The sequence below is a fragment of the Schistocerca cancellata genome, chromosome 2 (genome assembly GCF_023864275.1).
Source record: "Schistocerca cancellata isolate TAMUIC-IGC-003103 chromosome 2, iqSchCanc2.1, whole genome shotgun sequence".
NCBI lineage: Eukaryota > Metazoa > Arthropoda > Insecta > Orthoptera > Acrididae > Schistocerca > Schistocerca cancellata.
In genome coordinates this window covers 279,443,110-279,470,627 of record NC_064627.1, presented here as the reverse complement: position 1 = coordinate 279,470,627, position 27,518 = coordinate 279,443,110, and the positions used below count along the sequence as shown (strand labels likewise).

General features: G+C 38.6%; 1 protein-coding gene across 1 annotated transcript in view; it reads right to left on the bottom strand.

Moving 5' to 3' along the window:
• LOC126161617 (mediator of RNA polymerase II transcription subunit 14) overlaps positions 1-27,518 on the bottom strand; it is a 188,776-nt gene that overhangs the window by 125,605 nt on the left and 35,653 nt on the right. Inside the window, exons 7-10 of the mRNA XM_049917572.1 lie at positions 19,502-19,638; positions 18,915-19,018; positions 8,533-8,650; positions 2,286-2,427 (exon numbers count right to left, since the gene is read on the bottom strand). Coding sequence (XP_049773529.1) covers positions 2,286-2,427; positions 8,533-8,650; positions 18,915-19,018; positions 19,502-19,638 — 501 coding nt within the window. The remainder of the gene's footprint in view (positions 1-2,285; positions 2,428-8,532; positions 8,651-18,914; positions 19,019-19,501; positions 19,639-27,518) is intronic.

The following is a 27,518-nucleotide window of genomic DNA, read 5'->3' as shown; positions in this document are numbered from 1 at the left end:
AGTCTTTACCTTATTGGGAAGTTAGTTTAAAATCACTATGAAATTTATACCTAAGAGACAAAGACAGACAGAAAAACACTATGAAATTTATACCTAAGAGACAAAGACAGACAGAAAAACAAAGTACCCTCCCACCAAATACCAGACTCAAACGTGAGTTAATAGTACAGTATCATCCAGTTCTGAGCTATGTTGAAATTTTTAAGTCTCTAGCTTATCGGAAAACTAGTTTAAAATCAATTGCAAAATTTGTACCAAAACAGACAAGAAACTGACCTAATAAAACCATGTTAAAAAGTGATTGTTCATTTTGAAAGTCTCTTCGTGTATGCTACCAGATCCTAAAATCAATTCAATTTGATATTTTGGCAATCAAACAGGTTGTCATCTTCAGGAGAATGCTGCTTCTGCTGATGAGTCCCGCTGAGAACTGACACCAGGCTGCAAATCCATGTCCTATATACACCATCATACCATACACGGTACATTAGCCACCCATAATGGTTGCTTACCTCCGATACTGGGCAGGTGGCACCACCCTTAGTAGAACACAGGCGGCAATGATATACCACACACAGGGATGATTTTCAAACACTCAGACTGGCCGCACCAAAGAACGTTCTGTTTTGATGCGCAATAGGACAGGATTCCACATCGTGCTAAGAGATAACCCATTGTTCTGTTAATTCAATTATCTGTAAACCTAATTTTGATTGCCTCTTTATAGACACTGTTCCAAAAACCAAAAGTTTTGGCAACTATAACAGTTTTGTCAAATTTAATACTGTGTCCCTCATTTGAGCAGTGTTCTGCTACTGCCGATTTTTTGGCTGTTGTAGCCTCATATGTCAGAGATTTTCAACACACCTGTCAAACTGCGAGAATCGAATGGCCAATGTAAGCCTTCCCACATTGACAGGGAATTTTGTATACACCGGTTTTCCTAAGCCCCAAATCATCTTTCACAGAGACTAGTAGTGGCCTAATCTTAGAAGGTGGACAGAACACACACTTAATGTTAAAATTCTTCCAATCTTAACTGATACGCCTCCAGCATATTTATATAGGAATAAATTTACAGTGCTGTACCAGATATTAAACTCTTAAAAACAACCAAAAGTCTCTGGGCACCTCCCTCCTCTCCCACAAATCCTCCTGATAAGTCTCCTTTACTTTTAGTGAAACAGTTTATGGTGGCCATACACTGTCACCATGATCTCTTTTTGCTGTCTCTAATAATTCAGCAACATTTTGCTCTAACTACCCAAAGGCTGCAAGGTTCTCTGCAGTTGGCTGGCACTTGAACTTACGCAGAGTTGCCCTTCCTGGTCCTAAAATACAGAGCAACATTTATCGATCCGCCAAGAGTCGGGCTGCCTCTTCAGCTGTCCTGAAAACTGTGGTGTGATAGATCACTGTTATAATATGATCCACCCACTCCTGGATACTACCAAAGTGTACAAACATGGTATGTTGGCTGTAAAGTGTTCAGTCTGCTCTACTGAGCACCCATCATAGCAGCTTTCTTTCAGCTACAACTCTGTCTGGCAGGTCAATCCAGATCAGGAAGTAATCACTTGAAAGCAAGTCCTTGACCACATCCCATTGATTGGTATGTGCGAGGAACAGAAAGCGTACTGTGACATCAATAGCAATAAAGATCCTGTTGCAGTGCTGAAGGGGGTGCTGTGCTCTGCAACATGTCCGTCCATTTTGGTGGTGAACATAGGGTTAATAATTCGTGTCCCACAATGCCACCATTACTCATTGATATCATAAAAAGGGTATTTACATTTAATTAGACCCACAACCACATAATATTAAACACAAGTATGCAACATATATAATGTGAAGTCATATCTCTCAACACTGGTGTAACAAGCCGGAAAAGTTGTTAAAAAGGTACAATTTTGATATATGTGAAGACAGATATATTAATCTTCACTCCTTACGTATGCAAAACCATCATTAAACCAGTGGAAATGTACGGCCATTCTATCTTGCTGACTTGTATAAAAGAAAGTTACTGGATGAAGACACTCAAAAATATTTCACATTCCTGCAGTCTCTGTTACATATTAGTAATTACTCTCACCCCATACGTGTCACTGCTTCTCAGAACCCTCACATCTTAATACTAGTCAATGTTCTCATAGTTTTGCTTTTTCATTGTGAGCATTAGACTTCATAATCTAGTAAGGAATTACAGTTAATCTACAATATTGCAGACAATATCATACTCATTTTCCTTAGAGACAATTACACTTAATTTAGGAAACACTTACATTCCACATCCTTCAGCATGGTCTGTAACTCCTGCTTAAGCTCAGACAGCCTACTGCGTGTCCTTACATATATTGTATGTACCAATAATCTCTCCATGGAAAGCAGATCCGATCTGATTGCTCTATCAGCTATCTCATATTCCTGAAAATTGCAAACAAAAAAAGAATATCACTCATTAAGAATGGAATAAAAACTGTAAAAAAGATAATGATTGTATTCATAAGTTACATGGAATGTTACTCATACATATTAACAGTATTAGGAAAAATATGAAAGATGAAAACCAGTCTTTTTTTCTTTTCTTCTTTTCGAAACAAATATTTAAAGTGAGGGAGCATTCCCATTTTCTTATTAATTACTACAGTATTCACCCTATTTGATTCTGTCTATATAACCCTACACTTGCATACCAGAAGCTGTCTGAATATCTTATAGTTCCACATTATAACTTGATGACGACATGTTCTATTTTGTCGATGCTGGTCACAGTTAATGTGATACCTACTTTCCAATACTATTTTTGCCAAGCTGAGCCTATCGTAGCCACGGAGATATTCTTTCTAACATCTCACAATGCAGTTAACTGCAGAGCTAGCTATGTTCCATTTTCAATAATGGGTAGTTTCACAGACTACTACAATATTACATCTGAATGAAAGAGAACTAACCTCTGCTAAACTGTATCCAAGATCTAATTTCTCTTTTTGTGCATCCAGAGATAATTATACATCTACGTTCTGCAAACCTCTATGGCATGTGGGGTAGTGGCTATTCCTATTGTACCAGTTGTACTGGCTTTTTCCGTTTCTATTCACATATGGAGTGCAGAAAAACTGACTGTTTAAATGCCTCTCTTGTGCTGTGATTACTCTAACCTTGTCCACATGAGCCACATGGGAGCATAGTGTAGGGGTATATTCCTAAGGGTCATCATTTAAAGCTGGTTCTTGAAAAATTTGTAAACAAGCTTCTTGGGCTAGTTTACGTGTATCTTGAAGTATATGACAGTTGAATTTTTTCAACATCTCAGTGATATTCTCCCTCAGGTCAAACCAACCTGTAACCATTCATGCTGCCTTCTCTGTATACGTTCAATATCCCCTGTTAGTCCTGTTTGGTATGGGTCCCACACACTTGAGCAACATTCTAGGATGGGTCTGTTGAGTGATTTGTAAGCAATCGTCTTTGGAGACTGATTGTATTTCCCCAGGATTCTACTAATAAACTGAAGTCTGAAACCTGCACTGCCCTGGATCTAGGTGATCATTCCATTTCATATCCCTGCAAAGTATTACAACCAGGTATTTGTACGATTTGGCTGATTCCAACTGTGACTCGTTGATATTGCTGTCACAGAATACTTTGTTTTTTCGTTTTGTGAAGAGCACAATTTTACATTTCTGAACATTTAAAGCAAGTTATCAATGTGTGCATGACATTGAAATTTTAGCAACGCCTCAATGAATATTTAGCCAGTTTCTTTCAGACAGTACTCAATTATTGAAAACTGCATCATCTGCAAAAACATGAGACTACAATTAATATTGTTCGTAAGGCAATAAATACAAACACGAATAGCAAGGGTCTCAACACACTTCCTGGGCTACCCTGAATTTAAGTCAACATCTCTTGATACTCTCTATCCAAGACAGTTTGCTGCATCTCTGCTAACAAAAACTCCTCAATGCCATCACAAATTGCACTTGGTACCCCATATGATCATACTTTTGATTATAAACATTGCTGTGATACTGAGTCCAATGCTCTTCGGAAATCAAGAAATACTGCATCTACCGACTACTTTTATTTTTGGCTTTCAGTACGTCATGTGAGAAAAGTGTGAGTTAGGTTTCACAAGAGTGTTGTTTTCAAAATCCATGGTGGTTGGCATAGAGAGGTTCATTCTCTTCGAGATATCTCTTTATGTTTGAGCTCAGAAGGTGTTCTAAGGTACAACAAATTTATGTGAAGGATGTTAGACAGTAGTTTTGTGGATCACTTTTGTACCCTTCTTGTAGATGGATGTGACATATACTTCCTTCCAGTTACTGGGCTCAGTTTTTTTGTTAGAGGGATCTAAGACAGATTACAGTTAACAGTGGGGCTAACTCAACAGCAATATAAAATCTGATATGGATTCCATCGGGACTTGGTACTTTGTTAAATTTTAAGTAGATAAATTCTTTACTGATTGTAAATGTTAAGCATACAATTTCGCATAGGACAGGAGCCACTGCTTTAAATCGTATTATAAAACACATGTATGGAATAACATATTCGGTAGTTAGTGTTAGAAACACGCATGGAAATAATTTGTTTTGACGTCGGGTACACCATATGAGGCTAGACAATTAATTTTCGTTTGAATGGGACATGTAATTGTCTTACAAGAAGTTCAATTTTCTATGTCTTGCTTTCCATTTTGATCACACAGTTGCTTACATACTTGCTGTAATATCTTTCAGATGCTTTAAGATGTAATATCCAGTGCTTAACAGCATACTGTACTTCATTTTATGTAACTTATTGCATGGGTGAAAATTAAACTTATTGCAAAAATATTTACCATTCTGAACCAGTTTAGCAGCTATATTCCTACATGCTTCGGCCTTCTTCAAAATGTTCTTATAATCTGCATCACCTGTGTCACACAAGAAGTTATACTTCCTCAGCTGTTCGATAAGTCTTCCTGTTTGTGTGATTTTCGCAGAGTGCACTGCAAGCACACCGATATGACAAACCTACCTGCTGCTACTACTGGCTCAGCCGTACCTGTTGGTGTGAGAACACAGCAAAAAATGTGGCTGTACGTACTCACAGCTGCTGCCCGCAATGGCGAGTCTGTATTTCGAGACAGACTGGAGCTCACAGCAGTGGCTGGCCAGTCGCTGTGGTGGCAACACTGCCCTCTGTGAGACTGACACTATGCAACAACATGCATTTCAACAACACGGCCTGGCCGTCGCAACTCAAGGTCACAGACTGCGTTCTGTGAGGCCAGGCCTTAAGATTACAGGGTAGGCAACTTTCAGAGGTGTTAATATAGACCAGCTGTAAAGTGCATAGCTTAAGAGGCATGAGCAATTGTTCATTTTTGATACTGTGAAACACGTCTCATCTACTGCAAGTTCGACTGGTTTCCAAATCTTTGCCAGGGGTAGTATGGAGCAACTAAGAAAGAAAAAAAATGTCCATAAATATGGCCTTTAACATACTCTTAAGAGTTATGGCCACTTGTTCAGTAGAAGAGATGTGTTTCACAATAACAGAGATGAACAAATACTCATAGCTCTTAAAGGTATCTATTTTAGAGCCCAAGTTTAACAGGTGTTTTTTTTCATGTTTTAGTCCATACTATACCACCTCTGAAAAGTTTCTTACCCTACAATCTTAGCAAGAACAGTCTAGGTAGATGTATTTCATGTCAAGGGGTATCGGAACGATTTACGCTTACAACTTTTGACTAGGTCATTGCCAGACCAGGGACCCTGTGACATATGTCTGCTTTATTTCTTCATTGTCGGTGTACTGCGTTCTGATACTCACTGAAAAATGTAGGGTGGAAGCTCAACACTGACTACAGTAAATGGTGTAGCTGACATGTGAACAGTTGGGTTTCACAGTTCTTTACTTTCACTAGTCACAACCCCCCAATATTACAGTTATATGACCAGTTAATTAATGTTTAACTTCCAATAAGCTTCATTAATAGGTTGCAGACAAACATCCATATACTGCTACAATAGTTTACTGTTGAACATCTATGAGCAGTAAAAACCTAACCACACAGTTCACAGTTCTTGAAGAATAAAAAGGTATATATGCAACAGACACTGTCATCGTTTTAACACACAGCCTAATTGTGTTACACTTATTTCACAGTTATGTTGATGCACTGTTGTTGTTCTAACCAACACCAGTGCCCTTATATATCATCACAATAATAGGCACTGAAACTACACATTGTTTGATGTTTAATTTACAGAAATTGCAATTAAAATTTAACTCATTAAATTAACTGAATACATCAAAAAACTCCGTCTTTTTAAAAGTTTCTTCTACTACAAGAGTTAGGCTGAATTATTTGTTTAAATGATGAAACTAACAGATATAGTAATGCAAACAATACTTTGGACAAAAACAGTAATTACTTTGGAATTAATTAAGGGCTGGCCTTGCTAACATGTTTTCAAATAGAGCCAAATAAATACTTTAAGAATCCTATTAGTTGTTTTTCCAAATGCTTACAATTAGTACAGAACTTATATTTGTTTAAATGTCAACAATAAAATTTAAGTTACAAAACAATCACGGATTTAATCCTCTAACAAAAGTATTAACTAGGAATAGTCAAAATAAATTAGGAAATTTCTGACATACACAAAACTAAGAATGAAATTAGATCTGGTACTATATTCTTTAAAACTGAGGGCCAACCTTTCTCTTTTATGAAAATGCTGATTATACTCATGTATATTAATGGTAATTAGTCAGACATGAAAAAATGAATTTTAAGGAGGCAGATGGCAAAACTACATCCCAACTTGCTTCGTCACAACCCTTACCTCACATCGATACATATACCCTTCTCCCTCTATTGAAAGTTCATAGCATCATTTTGGGATATAGTGTTCACTAAAAGCCAACACACATTGATCGGTATCTTTACGCTAAGAGTTCCCAGCCACCATACCAACGCAGTGGCATCCTTAGGACTCCGGTACATAGAGCATACGCTATTTCTGAGAAGGACAGTTTAACCCAAGAAATTGCCCATTTTGTGGCTGTTTTTAAGGAAAATTATTCATCGGACTATGGAGTTTTATTTAACTGGATAGATGAAAAATCTACTCGCCAAGCAGCAGCAGAACACACAAATAAAAAAACGGTAGTAATTGGCAAGCTTTTGGAGCCTGTGGCTCTTCCTTCAAGCAGAAGGGTTAAAGCGGAAGGAAGAGGGATGAAGAAAAGGACTGGAGAGGTCTAGGAAAATGGGTAGATTTCAGGAAAGTCACCCAAAACTGTGGGTGAGTAGATTTTTTATATATCCAGCTAAAAAATTTGGGATATGGTGTTTGGACCATCCCGGGAGGTGCATGAAGAATAGCATAGATCTGTGGCCTTTATTCCTTATGCTGGGGACACACTGTATATGGAAGAATGTTACGAAGTTTTAACATCAAGAGTGTGTTCCGTCCACCTTAAAAGATGAGGGCACTACTTGGTTCTAATAAAGACGATATGGGGCTTAGGAAGAATGGCATATTGACACGGATGTCAATGTGGGAAGGCTTACATCAGCCGTTCATTTTCACAGTTCAGGACAGGTGCATGGAACATTACCACCATACGAGGCTACAACAGCCGGAAAAATCAGTGGTAGCAGAACATTGCTTAAACGAGGGACATGGGATGAAATTCGACGAAACTGTGATAGTTGCCAACACTTACAGTTTTTGGAACAATGTTTATAAAGAGGAAACTGAAATTAGGTTGGCAGATAATTTGATTAATAGATACAATGTGTTTCCTCTTAGCAGGATGTGGAACTCCGTAATATCCCGCATCAGAACAGAACATTCTTCGGTGTAGCCAGCGCGAGTGTTCAAAAATCTTCTTTGAGTGCAATATATCGTTCCCTCAAGTGTTTTGCTAAGAGCGGTGCCACTTGCCCACTCTTGGAGCGCAGCAGCCCTTCTTTCACTACAATATGCTGGAAGGACAAAACAAGCAAGACTTGGATATAAAGATACAGTAAAATAAAGGGCATATTCTGTGAGAAGTGTAATAATTATACATTTACTTCTTTTAAATATGCAGCACAGGATATTGTTAATTTTGTAATTAAATAGCACTTATCTCATCTAAACATGGTAGAATTATGATTCTGGGTCACTCCTTCCATGTACTCTGCCAAAATCCCATTTACAGAAAACCCCTATTTAAGGACAAAATATTTGGGTCCCCAGAGATTTATTAAAAAAGAATTTTTTCTGTAATGAAGTTTCATATCACCTTCATGCATCTAAAGCAAAACTAGTCCAATAGATTCCAATACATTTAAAAATAACATTTTACTCTTCAATCTTGTAAACACTGTATACTGCTTTTGTGGCAGATCAAACCTGCACAAATGTGCCACAAGATGTGTGGTAGGAATTCAAAATGAGGAAATAAATGCCATGCATTCTACATGACCTCTCAAGAGAAAAATATTTATAAAGACAACAGAGACTTGCATTATACCTTGTTTCCCAGAGATGGAAGGTGCACTACAGTGAGAGGTCTAGCTGGGTCGTGTGTATCGACCTGTACTGTTAGACGGTAGCCTAGCTCTGATCGAGGATCTTTGCATGTCAGTTCCCTGTAACAACAAAGAAGATCAACAAATGTTCAATGCCTTTTCAAGGCATAAAATCCATGATTAGCTGAACAAAATAATGTAATAATGTTATTCACTTGCTATAATTAAAGGAACACATTACTGGTCGGGTAAAAAAGGGGAGACTTAAGAAACTTACTTATTATTGGACACAATCATGGTGTAACCAAAGATAATGGTAAATTATAACAGCATTTAGGATTCTTCTTCAGATCCGTCAAAAAAATAGAACACACATCACCCTTACAACTTACTTTTTAAAAACATTCTAATGGAAATTATACTGTTATATATCAAGAAGGAAAATAATGTACCAAACCATACCTCATTATTACATTAAGCAGTGATGTGTAAAGTACACATATCATAAATCACATAACAATGTTCATTCTACCTATTTACCTGCAAGGAGTAAAGCACTCGGATGGTGCCAATCAGAATGACATCAAAATAAGTAATTTAGTATTTATATCACAGTTGGTGTATAAAAATTATTACATGGTAAATATAGTTTTAATCAGGGAGAAATAGCTGTAAGAGTGAATGAGATTTACAAAGAAGTTAGTTTCGCTGTTGTTGCTTTTACAAATAGGTTGCTTGATCCTATAAGAAATTAACAATAATTTTGCTGAGCAGACATAAATCATATATAAAGATTTTAACATAAATACATCTCTTCCATGTGGCCTCACATTTTAGTGGCTTCTTCAGTTTATGAACTACAACAATAGTTTAGTTTGGTTCTTTCTTTTATAATTTCTTGTAGATTAAATGTACTTTTACCATGAAATATTGTTCATACTTTAACAAGAATATAATATTCATGTCTTCTGGTGCCCCCTTTTCTTCACAAATAAATGGCTGCCATGAATCCTGTCACACCAATTTTTGATGCTGAATGGTATTTTGCATTTCTACTGCTCATGTAGTCATGAGGTATGACTTGACATAGTTTTTTCTTTTCTCGTTACAATTTGTTACACAATGGTAGATTTCAATAATGTGTGTTTTATTATGCAACAGTCAGAAGACAATTGCTAGGTGGACTTGAAAGTGGTCACCTGTGATTGTCTTGGAACAATAAATCCAATTTAATTTTTTTAGCATTAAGTCAAGGGAATTTGGTTTGATACAATGTCATGTCTCACAGAAAGAACTGTTAAAGAGTTCAGTATTTCAATGATAGCAACGTTATGAGAGGCAGAGGAATAACTGCTTCAGTGTGGTGGCGAATGATGGAGTAGTTTTTTTTTTTATTTATTTATTTTTATTTATTTATTTATTATTTTTTTTTTTTTTTTTTTTTGCATGAGCGCACATTGTGCACAGCATAGGGAAACGAAGGTGTTAATATCCACAGCTCTGACCATGATTTTCTGAGGTTTCCTTTGTAGCAACAATGCTGGAGGTGTACCCTCTACATATCTCAGAATAACCTCCCAGTTGGAAGATACAGGTAATCCCACTTCTATTGCACTAAACCCAATCCCTTATTTTTCTTTCCACACTATGTGCCTGCAATGCCGTTAGGTGGCGTTCAATTTTGCAGTGGGCAGTAGTCACAATTGTTTGGCTCATCGCTGGATTTCATACTTTCTTTAAGTATTACAAGGTCAGACTGATAAATTCCTATGATATAGTTGGGAAAGTTTTTACACAGCATGATTATTGGTGAACATGCTTCCTGTAAAGGTTCTGTTTAAACTTTCAAACTGATGGAAAGCATAAATGTTTGTCAGCAGGTACATGACCAGTGTCACACATTTAATGAAAGGAATAAAGATGAGTTCCATGAGAGGATAAGACATCTTTAGAAGATTGTGTTCAAAATACAAACCAAATACAGGGCTCTTTATAGGTACTTTACCTTGACACTTAATACCAATTATTACCACGTATTTGAATTTAAACCTTGCCCTATGAGCAGCATGGGTCTGTTATATTCCAGACACCTAATTGAGATATCTTTTGAAGAGACTAATGACCAAGCATCATCATGACAGAAAAGCACTGCATTAAATTTGTGAAATTAATGAGATAGTAGGACTGAACATGAATAGGTACATAATATTGTAAAAGATGCACTGCATACGAAAAAGTTGAATATGCAAAAGCCTCTGTGTTTTGTGACATTCCATTGTGTACTCTAGATTAGGTGTTTCTTAATTGTCTTGAATTCTATGACATTTTACCCTATTTGATGTAGATTGATTGCTGCGAACTCATAGGAAAATGACTTTGCATTTTTCAGAACGGCAATTAATAAAGTTCCCGAATATGTGACATATGAATAGCACACAGTGACGAAGATTGTCACGTAAAATGCAACTCAGAATTGAGATTTACACTGTAGCATGTGCCAAAAATAAAGTGCTACATCGCAGAATACAAAGGACCGCTTCTGATATTCCCCATGGGTGGGGTAAGAGTGTCATTACCATTTGCTAACAACATATCTAAAATACTTGAGAAAATATATTTAAAAACCATATTTGCAAAGATTTAAGCCTAGTCAGAGGGACTCTATCATTATTATGCAACTGTAGATGGCCATTGTTATAACCCTGTATGTAATACTTGGATACACACTGGAACTTCAGGCTGCTGGCATGCTATGCTTCAAATATTTCGCTAACAGCATCTGTACATGCCAGCCCCTAGAGGCCACATACAGTGGGGCACACAACTTGTGCACATGGCACTGAATCCATCGCACCACCTACCAAAGCCCCACTCTTTATAAATGCAGTGCAGCAGGCACTCATTTTCTTATTGTGTTCATACTTATTGTCAGCAAATTGCCTGTATCAGTGCCTGGAGTGTTTCTATGTTTGTGCCTATGTTCTCAGCTGTTGTCCGCTTGTTTGACAAAGAAGATTAAACTTCTATTCATTGTCGCCGTGCTGTTGTTTACATCTTACAGTACGATACAATTGGCTATGAGTGTGGTGTTCACTTCCACATGCTCAGTCTATCTCATTGTTCCTTCAGTTCTTTCGTTCATGGAGGCAGTGCTCCAATCTCTCCTTGAGCAGTAGCAGGTTCTTACAGTTACTATCATGAACTTCGCCACATTGACCTTGTAGGCTTCCACACTGTCAGCGTACCTACCATGCTTTCTCCCTTACGATGATTCACCTAAAGACTGGGAGGCTTATGAGAAGTGGCTTTGGCAACATTCCCTTTCTTTTGGTGTCACTGATGCAAACAAGCATAAGACCTTCTTCGTTCCTCAGATTTCTCTTTGGATCTACCATTTGTTGTGGCTGACAGCCCTGCTCCAGCAATCCGCATTACTTTTGTTCAACAAAATGAGTAAGCTGTTGTTGAATTATCACCATCACCATAAACACATGCATGACATTGCAGTGCAGTAGAGAGGGTCACCAGTCCTACCAATCTTGGGCAACCGAACTCCATAGCATTAGTCACAAATGTCAGTTTCTTACTGATGTTCGCCATGATTCCTATGCTGCTTCTATCATCTGTGACAGCATCATTCAGTTGGTTCCTGACAAGAAAGAGCATCAGTGTGGACAACAGTGTGAGAATTCATCTTTGGCTTAAGCATTAAATATTGCTCCATCTTTCGAGGTATCTTGCACTATTGGTGACCAAATTGAGGCTCTGTGTGACATCACCTTGGTGGCTCCTATTCCTGGTGGTTGTTCCTGTTATCAGAGGGAGAACAATGTGGCAGCTGTACAAGCACAGCCCCCATACTGCACAGGACAGCAATGTGCTAAACAACCAACACAGCAATAGTAGTGCTCCATGCTCCCATCTTGCCCTTACTATTTCGCGCAACATGACAAGGCCACATGCCCTGAGCACTGGGTAACTTGTAATAACTGTGGGAAAAAAGGACATATAGTGTCAGTGAACCGTTCCTAGCCCCCTCCTGTAGACATGGACGTTAATTGTGTGTCTCCAGTGCGTACGTAACAAACTGTTTATCGAAGTGTGAGTGATGGACAAAGTGCTCAGAATACAAGAGGACAAGGATGCAGCTGTTACTTTACTGACCTCCAAATTCAAGAGGATTTGGGAAATTGTCTCCGGTTATTTGGCGTTTGTTGAGTTACAACAGTAGATGATGCTGAATGCCTTTGTTTTTTTCCATTTCAGATAAGGAATGCCTCATTTCCGACCAGGTCCCTTACCAGCAGTTAGATTCTCTCTGTTCTGAGTTCTTAGCTCTTTTCTCTGGCAGGTTAGGTTGTGCCACTAATTTTGTGACCCACATAGGATGAGTTAATGGTTAAACTCACAGGGTGCCAGTTTTTCAGCAAAATTGATTTACCTGAAGCCTATTTACAGGTGTGACTGGATAAGGATTTTAAACGGCTCGTTGTGATTAACAAGCCCTTCGAGTTGTACCAAAATCCTCGCCTCCCATTCAGTGTGGATGGTGTCCCTGTGATTTTTCAGCCTTTTTTTGGAACTAACACTGTCTGTTCCAGGGTGCATCAACTACCTCCATGACATCATCACGGTGGGTGCATCCACAGATGAGCATTTACATAACTTGCACACCTTGTTCATGGTCTTACATACAGTAGGGTTGGAATACAACTTGGCTAAGTCGCATGTTTTTCAGCTATCCATTGTGTGTTTGATTTTTGAGGTTTCTTGGTATGGTGTTATGCCTTTATGTCATCATGGCACTGCAGTTGCAGCTCTGCCTCATCATACAAATGTCGAAGAACTTCAACCATTTTAGGTAAAATCGCTATCACAAATTTATAAATTTGTGAGTGCAGTAACATTGGCCCATCCCCTCCATGAGCTGCTCCAAAAGAATGTACCTTTTCAGGGGACGCCAGCCCGTAAGCACGTGTTTATGCTTTTTGTCTAAATTACACTGTAATCTGTTTGGCTACCTTTCCATCCTGGTCACCACCCGGTTTTAGCTACAGACACCTCTCAGTATGGACTCAAGGGTCATTCTCGGCCTTCGATATGTGGATGGTTCCAAACATTCCATAGCTTATGTGTCAAAAATGCTTAACTCCATTCAGCAGTGCTACACCCAAGTTGAAAAGGAAGCGCTTGCTATCACCTATGTCCACACCAAATCTCATGTGTTCTTGTATAGGTCTATGTTCCATCTCATTACTGGCCACAAGCCCTTGGTTTCATTGTTTAATCCTTCTGCTTTGTTGCCCGAAAACGCATCAAATCACCTCCAGCATTAGGTCTTGTTTCTGTCTCACTACAACTGTGAAATACACTTTTAGTCCACATCACACCACATGCCAATGCCAATGTGCTGTCCCAGCTTCCAAAGGGCCGGATCGCACTTTTGATCAGGATGAAGTCCTTTGTTTACACTCAGATGTTGAGGCGCAATGTGCAGTTTACGGCGTGCTCCTGGATTGCAGCTGCTGTCACTGCCGACCCGATTTTGCATCAAGTTGTTCACTTAATTCAACATGTTTGGCCAGACAGGCTGGGGCCTGGGCTTCTAATCCTTTGAGTAATTATTTTGCCTTCCTTCACTACTTTACAGTATTTGATGGTGGTATTCTCTTAGCTATGACATTTTAGTCTGAAATATAGTCCACCATATACAAAATCATACGAAAAATTCTTTCAGTGAAACAGCCGAGAATGGTCACCTATACAAGAATCGACAGTATACATGGTATCAGGTGTGTGTGTCGATTCTTGTATAGGTGACCATTCTCGGCTGTTTCACTGAAAGAATTTCACATGATTTTGTATATGATGGATTATATTTCAGACTAAAATGTATAAAAAGAGATTAGGTTGTTACAATCTATGCAGATACAATTATTTTTCTTTTGGAAATATCTGGCATACTTAAAATTCACATTATTAATTGCACAATCTAAAGCTAATTATTACAATTTATTTATGGATTCATTGATAAAATAATGTATAACTTGGTGATGATTCCTCTTTTGTCAAGAAAGTATGTAAACTCTTTTGCTTTGTAAACTCTTTGGAATATTGTGAATATCACAGAATGTAAGTAGTATTGGGCAGGCCTCTGATGGAAACAGAGGTATTTAAAAGATTGACACTGACAATGTAATTTGGAATATTAAGTGGAAATTGTAAAACCGGTGTGATATTGAAAAATGCGACAAAGAATAAAATTCAAGAAATATACAGGCAAACCTCCATCAGTTATTTAGTCATCAGGAACCCGCAAATTTAATCAAAATTTCAGCTGCAAGAATGTACCCCTAGACGCAAGAATTGAAGCCAACAACAACAAGGGAAAATGAAGATGAATAAAAAGTTTTTCTTTTGTATATCTTATGCCTCTCGAAGCTTTTGAAACTAATGAAGACACTAAGAAATTTAATAATGATGTGTGAGGAAGGTAAGATTACAGGGTCTTGCATTCAAGTTACTGCCCTTTGGGTACATGTATTGGCCTGGCATTGACAGTGACATTGTACATCTTGTTGCAGGCTGTTCTGTGTGCTACCTACAGGATGCCGCAGTTGACGCTCTCTCTGTGGCCCGCACCACAGTGTTTGTGGGAATGCATCCACGTTGATTTCGTAGAACATTTGCTAAATTCTTCCCGGTTGTTAGTTGTCAGTGCTTTCACTATATTTCCATACGTTATCCTCTGGCCTCTAACATCAGCTGTGACTATGATTCACACCTCTCCATAATTTTTTATATTGAAGGATTGCCTTACACACTTGTGATGGTTAATGGCCCACAGTTTGTGTCTCAGGAGTTCCACAGTTCTTGTGCTCATCAAGGCAGTCTCCATGTGAGTGCTCTTCTTTGCCTCCAGCCCCCACCCAAATCTAACGGCAAAGCGGAATGTCTTGTACGCACATTCAAGGTTCAAATGAAGAAGTATGTCGTGGACTCCTCCACGGATGATGCCTGACACACTCCATGAGTTCCTACAAGTTCTTAATAGTGGGGGACTGGTAGCAAGTCCCTACATCTGCTCATGTCGCCCCACCAATGCCCGTCGGCGTGGCCCTTGTTGAGATGTGCTTCTGGTTCAGCCGTCTGGGCTCGGGGTTTCAGGTGCTAACTTAAGTGGATTCACGTCATGGTCCATAGACGCCAAGGTACCCCCTCTGCATGGTGTACATCAGTGATGGGCTGGTGGTGCACCACCATGACCAGCTGCATCCTTATGCCATGACAAGGGCTGCAGGTCTGCCAACTCTTCTACTCCTTCAGCAACTTTCCAGATCTCACGGTGTGTCTCCACTGTGGGAGGGACCCGCCTTCCTTGTGGATGTTGCCACTTGAGGGGTTCAGCCCCAGCTGCCTGCAGCCGGGCTTTCCCATGATGCTTTGCTACAACCAGCGATTCCACCATCAGCTGGGCCAAAGCCTTCGGGTGCTCCAACTCTTGCACCCCTTACCGAGCAGCCGTTGCCTTCACCATCAGTGCAGTTCCGCCACATTTAGAGACTTGACATTGAGATGTTACCAGCACCCTGGTCACCGCTCCTCTTTTACGGTACATGGCAGTTGAGCCCCTGCCCCTACTCACTGGTTCCGGCCTAGAATCTCCTTCTGCCACCGCCATCACCTGCAGCATATGCTGCAGAGATCATGGATGTTTCAACAGTTGCCCTGATGCCCGCATCGGTGGAGTATGTTTTCCCAAGGGGAGAGAGTTGCTACAACCCTGAACGTAATACTTGGATATATACTGCAGCACCATGCCGCCAACATACTACACTTTTAATATTCCACCAACAGCATCTACATGAGTCAGGCACTAGAGGACAGCTGCGGTGGGCCACATGACTTGTGCACACAGCACGGCACCCAGCATAAGCCTTTCTCATATTATGTTAGTACTTATTGTCAGCAACTGCTTTATCAGTACATGGTTGTTACTGTGTTTTTTTCTATGCTTTCAAATGTTATTTGCTTGTATATGGAATAAGAATAAACTTTGCTTCATTGTAGTCCTGCTGTTGTTTGTGCCTTATAGTATGATACAATCATTACTGAATCTAAACCTACTAAGCCGTTACTCAATCACATAAACACAGGCATTTATACAATGATGGGATGGTACCAATAGCAACACTAATAAAGAAAAAATCCAATGTATTAATTATTTCCTTTCTTCCCTGTAAGTTAGAAAAATCGGTACAAATGTCACAAATCACACAGAAAAGAAGATCTCTTACAAATGTTATTTCAAGGTGCAATTGGATCTTGCTACAGAAACTTTTGAGAAAAGAACATAAATTCTGTCAGCAAAAAATTGATTGCTAATTGGTGTCCATGTTCACTCCACATAACACACTTCTTATTGACAGTGTATGTATTAAGTGGAATTCAATTTGTTTGCAAGATAAATAACTAAGCTCTAATAAATTCTGGAGCTGAATTCACACTTTCATTACCTCCGGAACTTCACAGTTTTTTTATAACAACAATACTAATAAAACAATTTGTTATTTTATTCCTCAATATGGTCAGTACTCATTATAAGAGGGTTGGAACTTAAATAGTGGCAACTATTTATTCACAAACGATACAAAAGAGATATATCTTTGCACCTGTTACTGTCCTTCAAAGTAGTAACCAGCATTGTGTAGAACCCATTGCCAGCGATGTGGAAGGCATAGTATACCATTAGAGAGCCTGTTCTGTTGATGGTGCAATATGACTGTGATGGTATTATCCTAACGCATTACTTTCCTCCAAGGCAGACTGTCAATGCACAGTATTACTGTTCATTTTTTGGAGCATCACCTGCGACCAGCTTTGCGAAAGAAGCAGCGAACTTTCTGCACAACCCACCCATCATGTCACATGACATTGCATGGGCGCACACAGTACAAGCAGAGGCTGCTCTGTTCGGTCTATGGGACTGGGAAGTATTGTACCATCCACCATCCTCTCCAGACTTAAGTCCTTGTGACTTTGATTTGATTCCAAAGATGAAGGAACCACTTAGTGGTATTCGTTTCAGAACTGTTCCAGAGATTCAACAGGCACTAGACCCCTCCATTCGCACCATCAACAGAACAGGCTCTGCTAACAGTATACTACACCTTCCACATCGCTGGCAACAGGTTCTACAAAACGCTGGTGACTACTTTGAAGGACAGTAACAGGTGCAAAGATATAACTCTTTTTTATTGTTGTGAATAAATAGTTGCCACTATTTAAGTTCCAACTCTCGTATAACATGTATGGTGAAACTGTCATCAAATTTGAATATGCTCATACACATAAGAATAATAATGATGACAACAAAGCATGATTCCAATCTTTCAAAGTCTGAACAAGAGAATAGCTGATAGCATCAAGCCCAGACTCTATAGAGGACATTTCAACATCTCAAATGTTAGTTTCCTAATATATCTTTGGTATGCACAGCCATATGAAGGCACGTGTTGTCATGGAGTACTACCTGTGAAATAAATTCCCACATTTTTATCATTCAGAAAACTTTAATTATTAGTAGCAGATTACTGTAACAACAAATTATCACAATTTGCCCCTTATCCTGGACATGCTACAATAGGATCCTTTACACACTAAACAATCGGTAGCTTGACATTTCCAGTAGATGCCAGCACTCTCATTTATTTCTTGATCGGATACAATGTGTGCATCCGCTCCACTGAGTTGTGGCTCACTTCCTGATGAGTAAATGTTGTTCTCTACAACTCATCTCCCAGCACAATTCAATTAAGAAATGCATATTGAATGTAACGGTCTAAATGTGACTGAAATCTTGTCTGCTTGAGATAATTGAGCAATCATATTAGTACCCATAGGTTAAACAAGCCGATATAATTGAGATCAAAATGGAAGTATCCATGCAGGTCAGGGACTTCAGTTCAACTTTGTAGTAATGTCACCAACAATGATGCACCTTTCAATACAGCTCTGCTGATCAATCTCCAGTTTCACTATCTCAGTTTGTATGCTTACTGGTCTTACATTCTACCGCTTGCATCAACACTGTCTTTTGTTAACGCAAGTTTCAATACATTCATATTCTCTTCATTTACATGAACAGGTGTCTTCATATTGAGCTTTCATTCTACAACAGATTTCTGACTGTTTCACTTCCTTTTCCCACAACAAAATTAATAAAACACTTTTGTTCTTCTACAGTGGAAAACAATGTTCCACAGTAACATATGTCCATAAACATTGTAGTAAAATTATTGTTATATAATGAGTTACCATTATACTTTTCACTTTGCCATAAAATGACAATTATTTCCAGTCAAAGCAGAAGTTTATAACATACCTCCAATAGGAAATGGATAAGCACTTTCCAGGTGTGTACTCATCAACATGAATATGATCATCTAAACGATCACGGCACAATCTCAGGGTCTGAGAATACAGCACCTAGAACATGATATAATGAGACAATATTATCACACTGGTTAAGATGATTAGTATACCAATTCTATGTTTATACAAAAAGATGCACAATGCTAGCAAATGTAAATAAGAAAAGGCCAAATTTTTTTGTCACCAAATAAAGCTAAAGTATATACCTTGGAAGTACATAAACCACTTCCTGCTATTATTTACGAACAAATGAATAGCTACAATCATGAAACATGTTACTACACTTAGCTGTACATGTATAGCTATGGGAGTTAGCACAGTACCACTTAAAACATGTCAGTTTCACATTTTGCTGAAAAAATTGCTCATATAATGTCTATATTACAAAGGAAAGGGGAGAACAATATAAAATTGCAAATGCAGAGTGAAACCTGAAAAATTGTTGTTTAATATTCAAATGAAAGGCATTTGTTTAGAGAAACATTATTCAGTGATAATCAAAAAATATCCAATATGTTTCAAGCACAGAATACGTACCTCCAGCTGAAGGCTTTGGCAGAAATGATGCAAACAATTGTACACTTCATGCAATGGTTGTGGATTATCCACAAGTCTTGACTGTATTAACTGATGGATATACTGTATTTGTAATGAATGAACTAGTGCCTTTCCCTCTGCAATATAACAAATTAAAAATATGACAATCATTCACTTCATACTTCACAGAATATATTGTATATGAACAAAATATTCATATGAGATTATAATAAAAGTTAAAAATAGGAAAACAACATTCAGAATAATTTCATGAGCAGCCTGCTATCTACAAAATGAAACAATGTAGGAACAGATGATAAAAGTATTCCACCGCAGCCAAAACTCTGTGTAATCACAGCAGAAAAAAAATTAGCAGTACTATTCATGATAATATAAGATTAAATTAATAATAATAAGAGATATGACAGGAATAAGTTGGGTGTCTGAGTTGAAAAGACTGAAAAACCATGAAATTAATTTAGAAAAAAAGTATCAAAAACTAAATCATGTTAGGTGGAAGGGATAAAAGAACAGGCATAATTCAAAAAATAAGAGTACTAAAATAAGGTAAAACAATCAGGAAGGATTTGCAACAGATACACGGCCATTAAATGGGCTCAATGTAAAGAAAGAGAAGATTCTCTTGACAGAGAAAAAGGAGAATTAATAATAACATAACAGATCAAAGATATTAACTTCCTGGCTGATAGGCCATGTTCGATGTATAAAACTCTCCCCTGACGTTTTGTCTCCGACAGCAGGAGACATCCTCTGAGGTAAAGTGGCGAACTGCAAAGAGAACTCAGAGAAGCGCTGATTATACAGGCAGTACAGAGGGCGCCACGTCCGTCATGTTGCGTCGGCTACAAGACTGTCTCTGGTAATGTCAACAATCTCGATTGAAAGTAATCGATTGTCACACTTCCGGCGCAACGCTGACATCCAAATTGTATCCAGTTTCACATCTTCGTCTTTCCTGTTAAAATTATACAGTATTTCTCAATCTCAATAGTCTCTCTATACACGTGCCCATAATTTATTTAATAAAATTGCAGCCAAATAGCCATATACAGTTACTTTGCTTAACATTTTACACTTACATTTTAAATTTTTGCATATTCATTTATCGATTTCACTTTACTGCACAGTTCTATGGGATATCGTTCACAGGCTTCGTTAAACAGTTCACATACACATGTTGTGATTGGGTCATGATAAGTTTTGTTTTTGCAAATTAGATGATGAAAGCTGTGAATAGAAAATCTAGTTACAACATGTCGCAGTTCGAAGTTTGGTGCTGTCCATGAGCAGTTCATCATTGCTTCGGTGCCATAGAACTCCAGCTATACTTTTTCTCATTTGTCTTCTATGATCTTCAGTTGATTTCTGGAAGCCCTGGTGTGTAGCATCATATATCGAAGTTTGATGTCTTCAATTACGATTGTCTCTCTCGCTAGCAGGTACACTAGTCTAGATCTTGTTGTCTTTGAGAGACCTAATGCTTTTTTTAGGTAAGGTGATTTTACCTTTTCTAGTGTTTCTAGATTTTTTTCTGTCAGGTGGTCTCATATAACCTCCAACTCATAGGCCAGGATTGGCAAGATTTTTGCATTGAATAATTTCATGGCCGTCACTAGACTGAGTAGGTGGATGTTTTTGATGTCCTGTATTGCTATTATTGCTTGGGCTGCACGTTCTGTTGTATGTTTTGTGAAACATTTGGCTGTTGGTTGCAACGTCACCCCTAGGTATTTAAAGTCTGATGCGACTTTTATTTTTTGTCCTCTGATGTTGATTTCCGCATTCTTGGGTGTTTTGCCTCCTTTTCTGAAAATCACCATTTCTGTCTTTGTTATGTTTATGTGTAATTTGTGTTCACTGCACCATTTGCCTATTTTCTCAATGATTTCCTGCAGCTTCTGTATATCCGTTGAACCTACGACTATGTTGTCAGCGTATGCATATACGTGTACATCTTCTTCATTTTCTCGAATTTGCAGTACTTATTCAGTGGCAAGAATGTACAGCAAAGGGCTCATTGGGTCAGCCTGTAAGACTCCGTCTGACTGCAGAATGAGGTTCGAAAAAGAGAGGTTGTCTGATATTGTGATTAAGTTGTATTCGAGAATTGACTTGATTATTTTTGCCCATACGCTATCTTCTCCCATTGTGTTTTCCAATTTTTGGACTATGAGATCTCTTTCCAGTAGGTCAAAGGTTTTGGTAAAGTCTATGAACACCGTGTGAAACATTTATTTCTTTTGTAGCACTTTGTCGATGTTGTTTACAAGAAGCCTGACTGCCTTAAGTGTTGATCTTCCAGATCTGAAGCCCATTTGCCGTTCTGGGAGATGAGTGTCCACACAGGCTTTGATTTTTTGCGTAATTATCTCTGAAAACATCTTGAACTGAGTATTTTCCAGGGCTATGCCTCTGTACTTGTGTGGATCCGTTGGGTCTCCTCTATCTTTGTAGAGAACTTTTATTGTCGAGTGTCTCCAATGGGTCGGAATTATTCTAAGTTCCAAGCATTTGTTGAATAGTTTGATCCATATGTGTTGGAGGGCCTCTTTTTTGTCTTTTATATGTTCATTATATAGATTATTGGGTCCTGCTGCTTTCTTATTCTTCAGTGCTTTTATTACTTCTTCTTCTTTTAGAGGTTCTCATACATCATCTTTTTCCTTAGTTTGATGTTGTTTCTCTTTCTTTGGGGGTGTTTTGATTCCTCGTTTGTTCAGTATCTTACTGAAGTGGTCTTCCCATTCCTTCATGTCTGTATTTGGTGTATGAGCCAGTTTTCTTGGTCTTGCTGCTATGTATGGGTCTTTCTCTGCTTCATCCACTTCTCTTTTTGCCTCTCTATCTATGTATTCTTTTTTCTTCTCTCTATTAGTTTTTTGTAGATTCTCCTCTCTTCTGCGTACAGTTTGTATGTTTCCTCGTCAGGCTGGTTTCTTAATCTGTGGAGCGTTCTTAGAACAGTGTTCCTTTTGCTGTAGTATTCAGCATTGAACCATCTTTTTGCCGTCCCTCTTTTTGGGTTTGTTTGTATCACTGAATTTTTTAGGAGGTCTTCTATTTCGTCAGTTGCTTTTTCAAGGTCTCCTTCCTCTATTTAAGTTTCTATTTGTGTTATTTGTTCTTGTTGGTTTGTTAATTTTTCTTTATCTATTTTTCTGTGTGTGATTTGGTGGGTCTTTCTTGCTGGCAGTGACGTGACATTATTTATTTTGTTTTTCATTGGAATGTGCTTTCATACAGGAGTGATGGAGTCATGCCATGTTGGTTGAATACTTCCTTTTATTTCACCTCTTGTTAATGCGATATCAATGGTGCTTTTCCCATTGTGGCATATATATGTAGGTATCTGTCTATTGTTCAGTAGGGTGAAACCATCTTCATCTAGGGTTTCAATGACTAGTCTTGTTTTATAGTTCTCCGTATCTATTCTGCAGTTGAGATCGCCGGCAATAATGGTGGGTTTGCTGTCGCATTGTTTGATGAGTGTGACTATTTCGTCAATTATTTCTACAGCATTTGCGTGTGGTTTAAAATAGGCTGCATTTATATTTATGTTTGCTGCTTCTACTAGCATACTATTTTCTTCTTCTTCTTCTTCTTCTTCTTCTTCTTCTTCTTCTTTTTTTTTTTTTTTTTGCATCATCCAGTGTTTCAGCAGTATAGATATTCCTCCCATGCGTCGTCCTCTTTCTCCCTTCTTTGCCATTAGGTGTTAATTGTAGAAATCTTTATGTTGCCAGTTGTCTATCTGGAAGGTTTCTGTTAGAATTGAAAGATCCGACTTTTGCAGAATGTCTGTTGGTGTTAGGTTAAGAGCACTTTTAATTCCTTCTGTATGCCACAAGACTGCTTTTATTTCTTGCTGTTCTGGTTTTCTTCTGCATCCCTAATAATGCGAGGTTTAAGATATGACGCTCATCTCGCTGAATTTTATTTCATGATTACCTTCCTGGTAAACATGTTCTGCTACGGCTGATTTATCCATGTTCCCCAGTCAGCAATTCCTCTTCAGTTCAACAAGATGGGTGTTCACACTTCTCTTTGTGGTGCCGATATAAACCTGTCCACAACTACAAGGAATTTTATACACCTCCAATGCAGACAAAGGGTGTCGTGCATCTTTTGCCGATCTTAAATATTCTTTTATTTTCCTGGTGGGTCTGTAAATAGTTTTCAGCCCATACTTGCTTGACACTTTCCCAATACGATCTGTGACCTTACTAATGAACAGAAGAAAAACCTTGCCATTGCATGACTGTTGTTCATCGTTGCTCCTGATTCTTTGTCTAGAGCGAAGTGCTCAATCTATATCCTTGCTAGAATAGCCATTCTCCAAGAAAGTTGACCGTAGTGTAGAGATCAAAGATAGATAATTCACACACAACTCAGGGAAGATACAAGAGCAGAATAGCAATGGAATGTAACAGTCATAATTCCAAGATCTGGAGTAACAAATAACAAGCTGCAGGACAAATCCGAGAGCTGTGAAGAAGTCAGAGAACAGCAATCAAAGGAGGAATAAAAGCTTTTGTCCTTATTTTGAACAATTAGAAAGTTGATAAATAAATAACTATAAATAATAGATAAAAATACTACATTTCAAACTACCATAAATAAAATCAATTTAAATAGCAATTAAATAACGCAATACCCAGTAGAAATAAAACTAATACAAAGAAAAATGTGGGTCACCATTTACTCATTCACCTTAGACAGGGAATAAGAAGTGATAATTAGAAGAGAGAAAACCTTAAAACTACTATATTCTGTGTTAATGTAGTTCTTTTGGACAATTAAGGATATCAAGCAAAAGAGTGGAGTAACTGATAAAAAAATAAAGTGGTGGTATTGAAGAAAAAAAAAAGGGCAAATTCTGCAACATATTCAGCTAAATCAAAAGAACTGATGCATAAATGTGGAGACATTAAGCATTACGACCACCAGTCTAGCCATGTCCTCTGACAGCAATTTGGGTACTTCACTTTTGTCTCAGATATCGTAGTACCCACTCTCCAGACACATCAACATATCAATTACTTGTTGAATGGTTAACTAACATAACCCAAAAAACGTAGACTAATTATCTACACACAAACGAACACAAACATACACACAAAATTCTAGCTTTCGCAACCAACGGTTGCCTCGTCAGGAAAGAGGGAAGGAGAGGGAAAGACAAAAGGATTTGGGTTTTAAGGGAGAGGGTAAGGAGTCATTCCAATCCCGGGAGCGGAAAGACTTACCTTAGGGGGAAAAAGGACAGACATTTGTCTGCTTGTGTCTGTGTATATGCGGATGGATATGTGTGTGTGTGCGAGTGTATACCTGTCCTTTTTTCCCCCTAAGGTAAGTCTTTCCGCTCCCGGGATTGGAATGACTCCTTACCCTCTCCCTTAAAACCCAAATCCTTTTGTCTTTCCCTCTCCTTCCCTCTTTCCTGACGAGGCAACTGTTGTGTGTATGTTTGTGTGTCTATCGACCTGCCAGCGCTTTTGTTTGGTAAGTCTCATCATCTTTCTTTTTAGATCTATTTTTCCCACGTGGAATGTTTCCCTCTATTTTTTATATATATATATATATATATATATATATATATATATATATATATATATATATATATATATATACCTAAAAACGAAGATGATGTGACTTACCAAATGAAGGTGCTGGCAGGTCATATTGGTCTTTAAATATGTCTGCTTGTGTCTGTATATGTGTGGATGGATATGTGTGTGTGTGCGAGTGTATACCCGTCCTTTTTTCCCCCTAAGGTAAGTCTTTCCGCTCCCGGGACTGGAATGACTCCTTACCCTCTCCCTTAAAACCCACATCCTTTCGTCTTTCCCTCTCCTTCCCTCTTTCCTGATGAGGCAACAGTTTGTTGCGAAAGCTTGAATTTTGTGTGTATGTTTGTGTTCGTTTGTGTGTCTGTCGACCTGCCAGCACTTTCATTTGGTAAGTCACATCATCTTTGTTTAGAAAGCGTTCAGTAAACCAAAACTTAAGGATAATGGCACAGAATAGGAAAAAAGTGGAAGTCCCTGTGAGCCAGCTCTCACAAGCAAAAAGTTGGTGTAATGGGCATAATGTACAATTATCTAAGTAGATCTATGACATTGTTGCAGATAAACAAAGGCAAAATTTGTGATGAATTTTTTGAAATAGGAGGAGTGATGTACAGCAGAATAATTTTACTGTGCATATTTAAAACTTTTATAAAGGTTCTACCAGACAAGTTCAGAACAGAGAAGGGTAACTTTGGGCTGGTGTGTCAATCACAATGTCAACAAGGCATACCACCGATGTGACAAACATCAGGGTATGAGGGGAGCATTGCCACACAACTTCAGAGTGATGAAGGCAGAAACACAAACATCGCACTGCTATATAACAAGACACTGTGAAGTGACAATACATAATTTCAATGCCAGGGAGCCACTGCAAAGTCAAACATAATCAGAAAGAACTAAGCTGGGCAACACTTAATTACTATTGAATTGTCACAAAGAGGAAAGGAGAACTAATGAGACCAATAAATGAGGGCAAATGTACTCACACACACAGAGCCATCGTGCCATAGGCGTAGGCTTGGACCTTTAAATAATGAGGCTTATTAGAGTTCAAAGACATGTTCAGTTGTGCAGTCATTCTGTCTTTGACACTAGAACCAGAGAGAATGACAGTTGTTGAATTTCAGTGAAACCACAACAAGCTGATCAATGATGACCTGTCTGTTACCTGCTTACTGACTTCAACACCGAGAAGCTACTAACTTGATGTATACCACAGCTGTGGTATGCTTTTGCTGTCTATTGGGTCACTGAGCATAAGAACACTGGTGTACGGCCAGTCTTCCTCCGCTATGAGTCATCGCAGATGATTTACAAGCTGCCATCTCCATTCCGACCAGGCGGGTTGCATCCCCACAGGCTTCTGGCCTGCTCATTCAGATCTGCTGCAGTCATGGTTGATCCATGGGGGATGATTGTGTTCTATTCTCCATGACAGTTGTCATCCTGGGTCGCAGTCAGCTATCTCCATCTGAGTAGACAACGGGCTGTCTTCGAAAATGCTGTGGTAGGAGCCGCACTGTATTGTGGAACATTTGGTTGGTGACTGCTCCTTTTCCTACACTGCCACCAGCACAGGATGTGGCTTGTCACTGACAAGGCATTGCAGCAATTCTTCACAGCATGTGTGCTTATGCCCTGCCACCAACTGCCACTCTGAAGACACTTATAACTCCGTCCACTCAACACAATAAACAAATGTTATTGCTGACATCACTGGGTCACTGTCACCTCCAGGTGTAAACTGAACAACACTACCAAGATCTGTGCGTGGCCTCTTGCTCACAATGTGATCCCAGCTATCTGGGTCGAAGCAGTATTTGTTGTGTATACGCACTTTCAAAGGATGGAAGAAAACATGGAAGTTCCTTTTCTCACAGCATTACACACTACCGAATTATAGAAACTGAACATAACAACTGCTGATTGGCATCCATAGAAATGGATAATCATCGAAAAGTGCTTGTGTTACTTGCACATTCATCGTGTTGTTGTTGTTGTTGTTGTTGTTGTAGATGTAAATGTGGTAGTAGTAGTAGCTGTTGTTGTTGTTGTTGTACTCTCCAGTATGAAGACTGGTTGGGTGCAGCTCTCCATGCTACTCTATCCTGTGCAAGCCTCTTCATCTACAAGTAACTACTGCAACTTACATCCTTCTGAATCTGCTTACTGTATTTATCTTTTGGTCTCCCTCTACGATTTCTATCCTCCACAGTTCCCTCCAATACGAAACTGGTGATCCCTTGATATCTCAGAATGTGTCCTATCAATCGATCTCTTCCTCTAGTCAAGTTGTGCTGCAAATTTCTTTTCTCCCTGATTCTACACAATGCGTCCTTATTAGTTATGTGATACCCCAACTATTCTTCAATATTCTTCTGCAGCACCACATTTCAAAGGCTTCTGTTCTGTTGTTGTCTTAA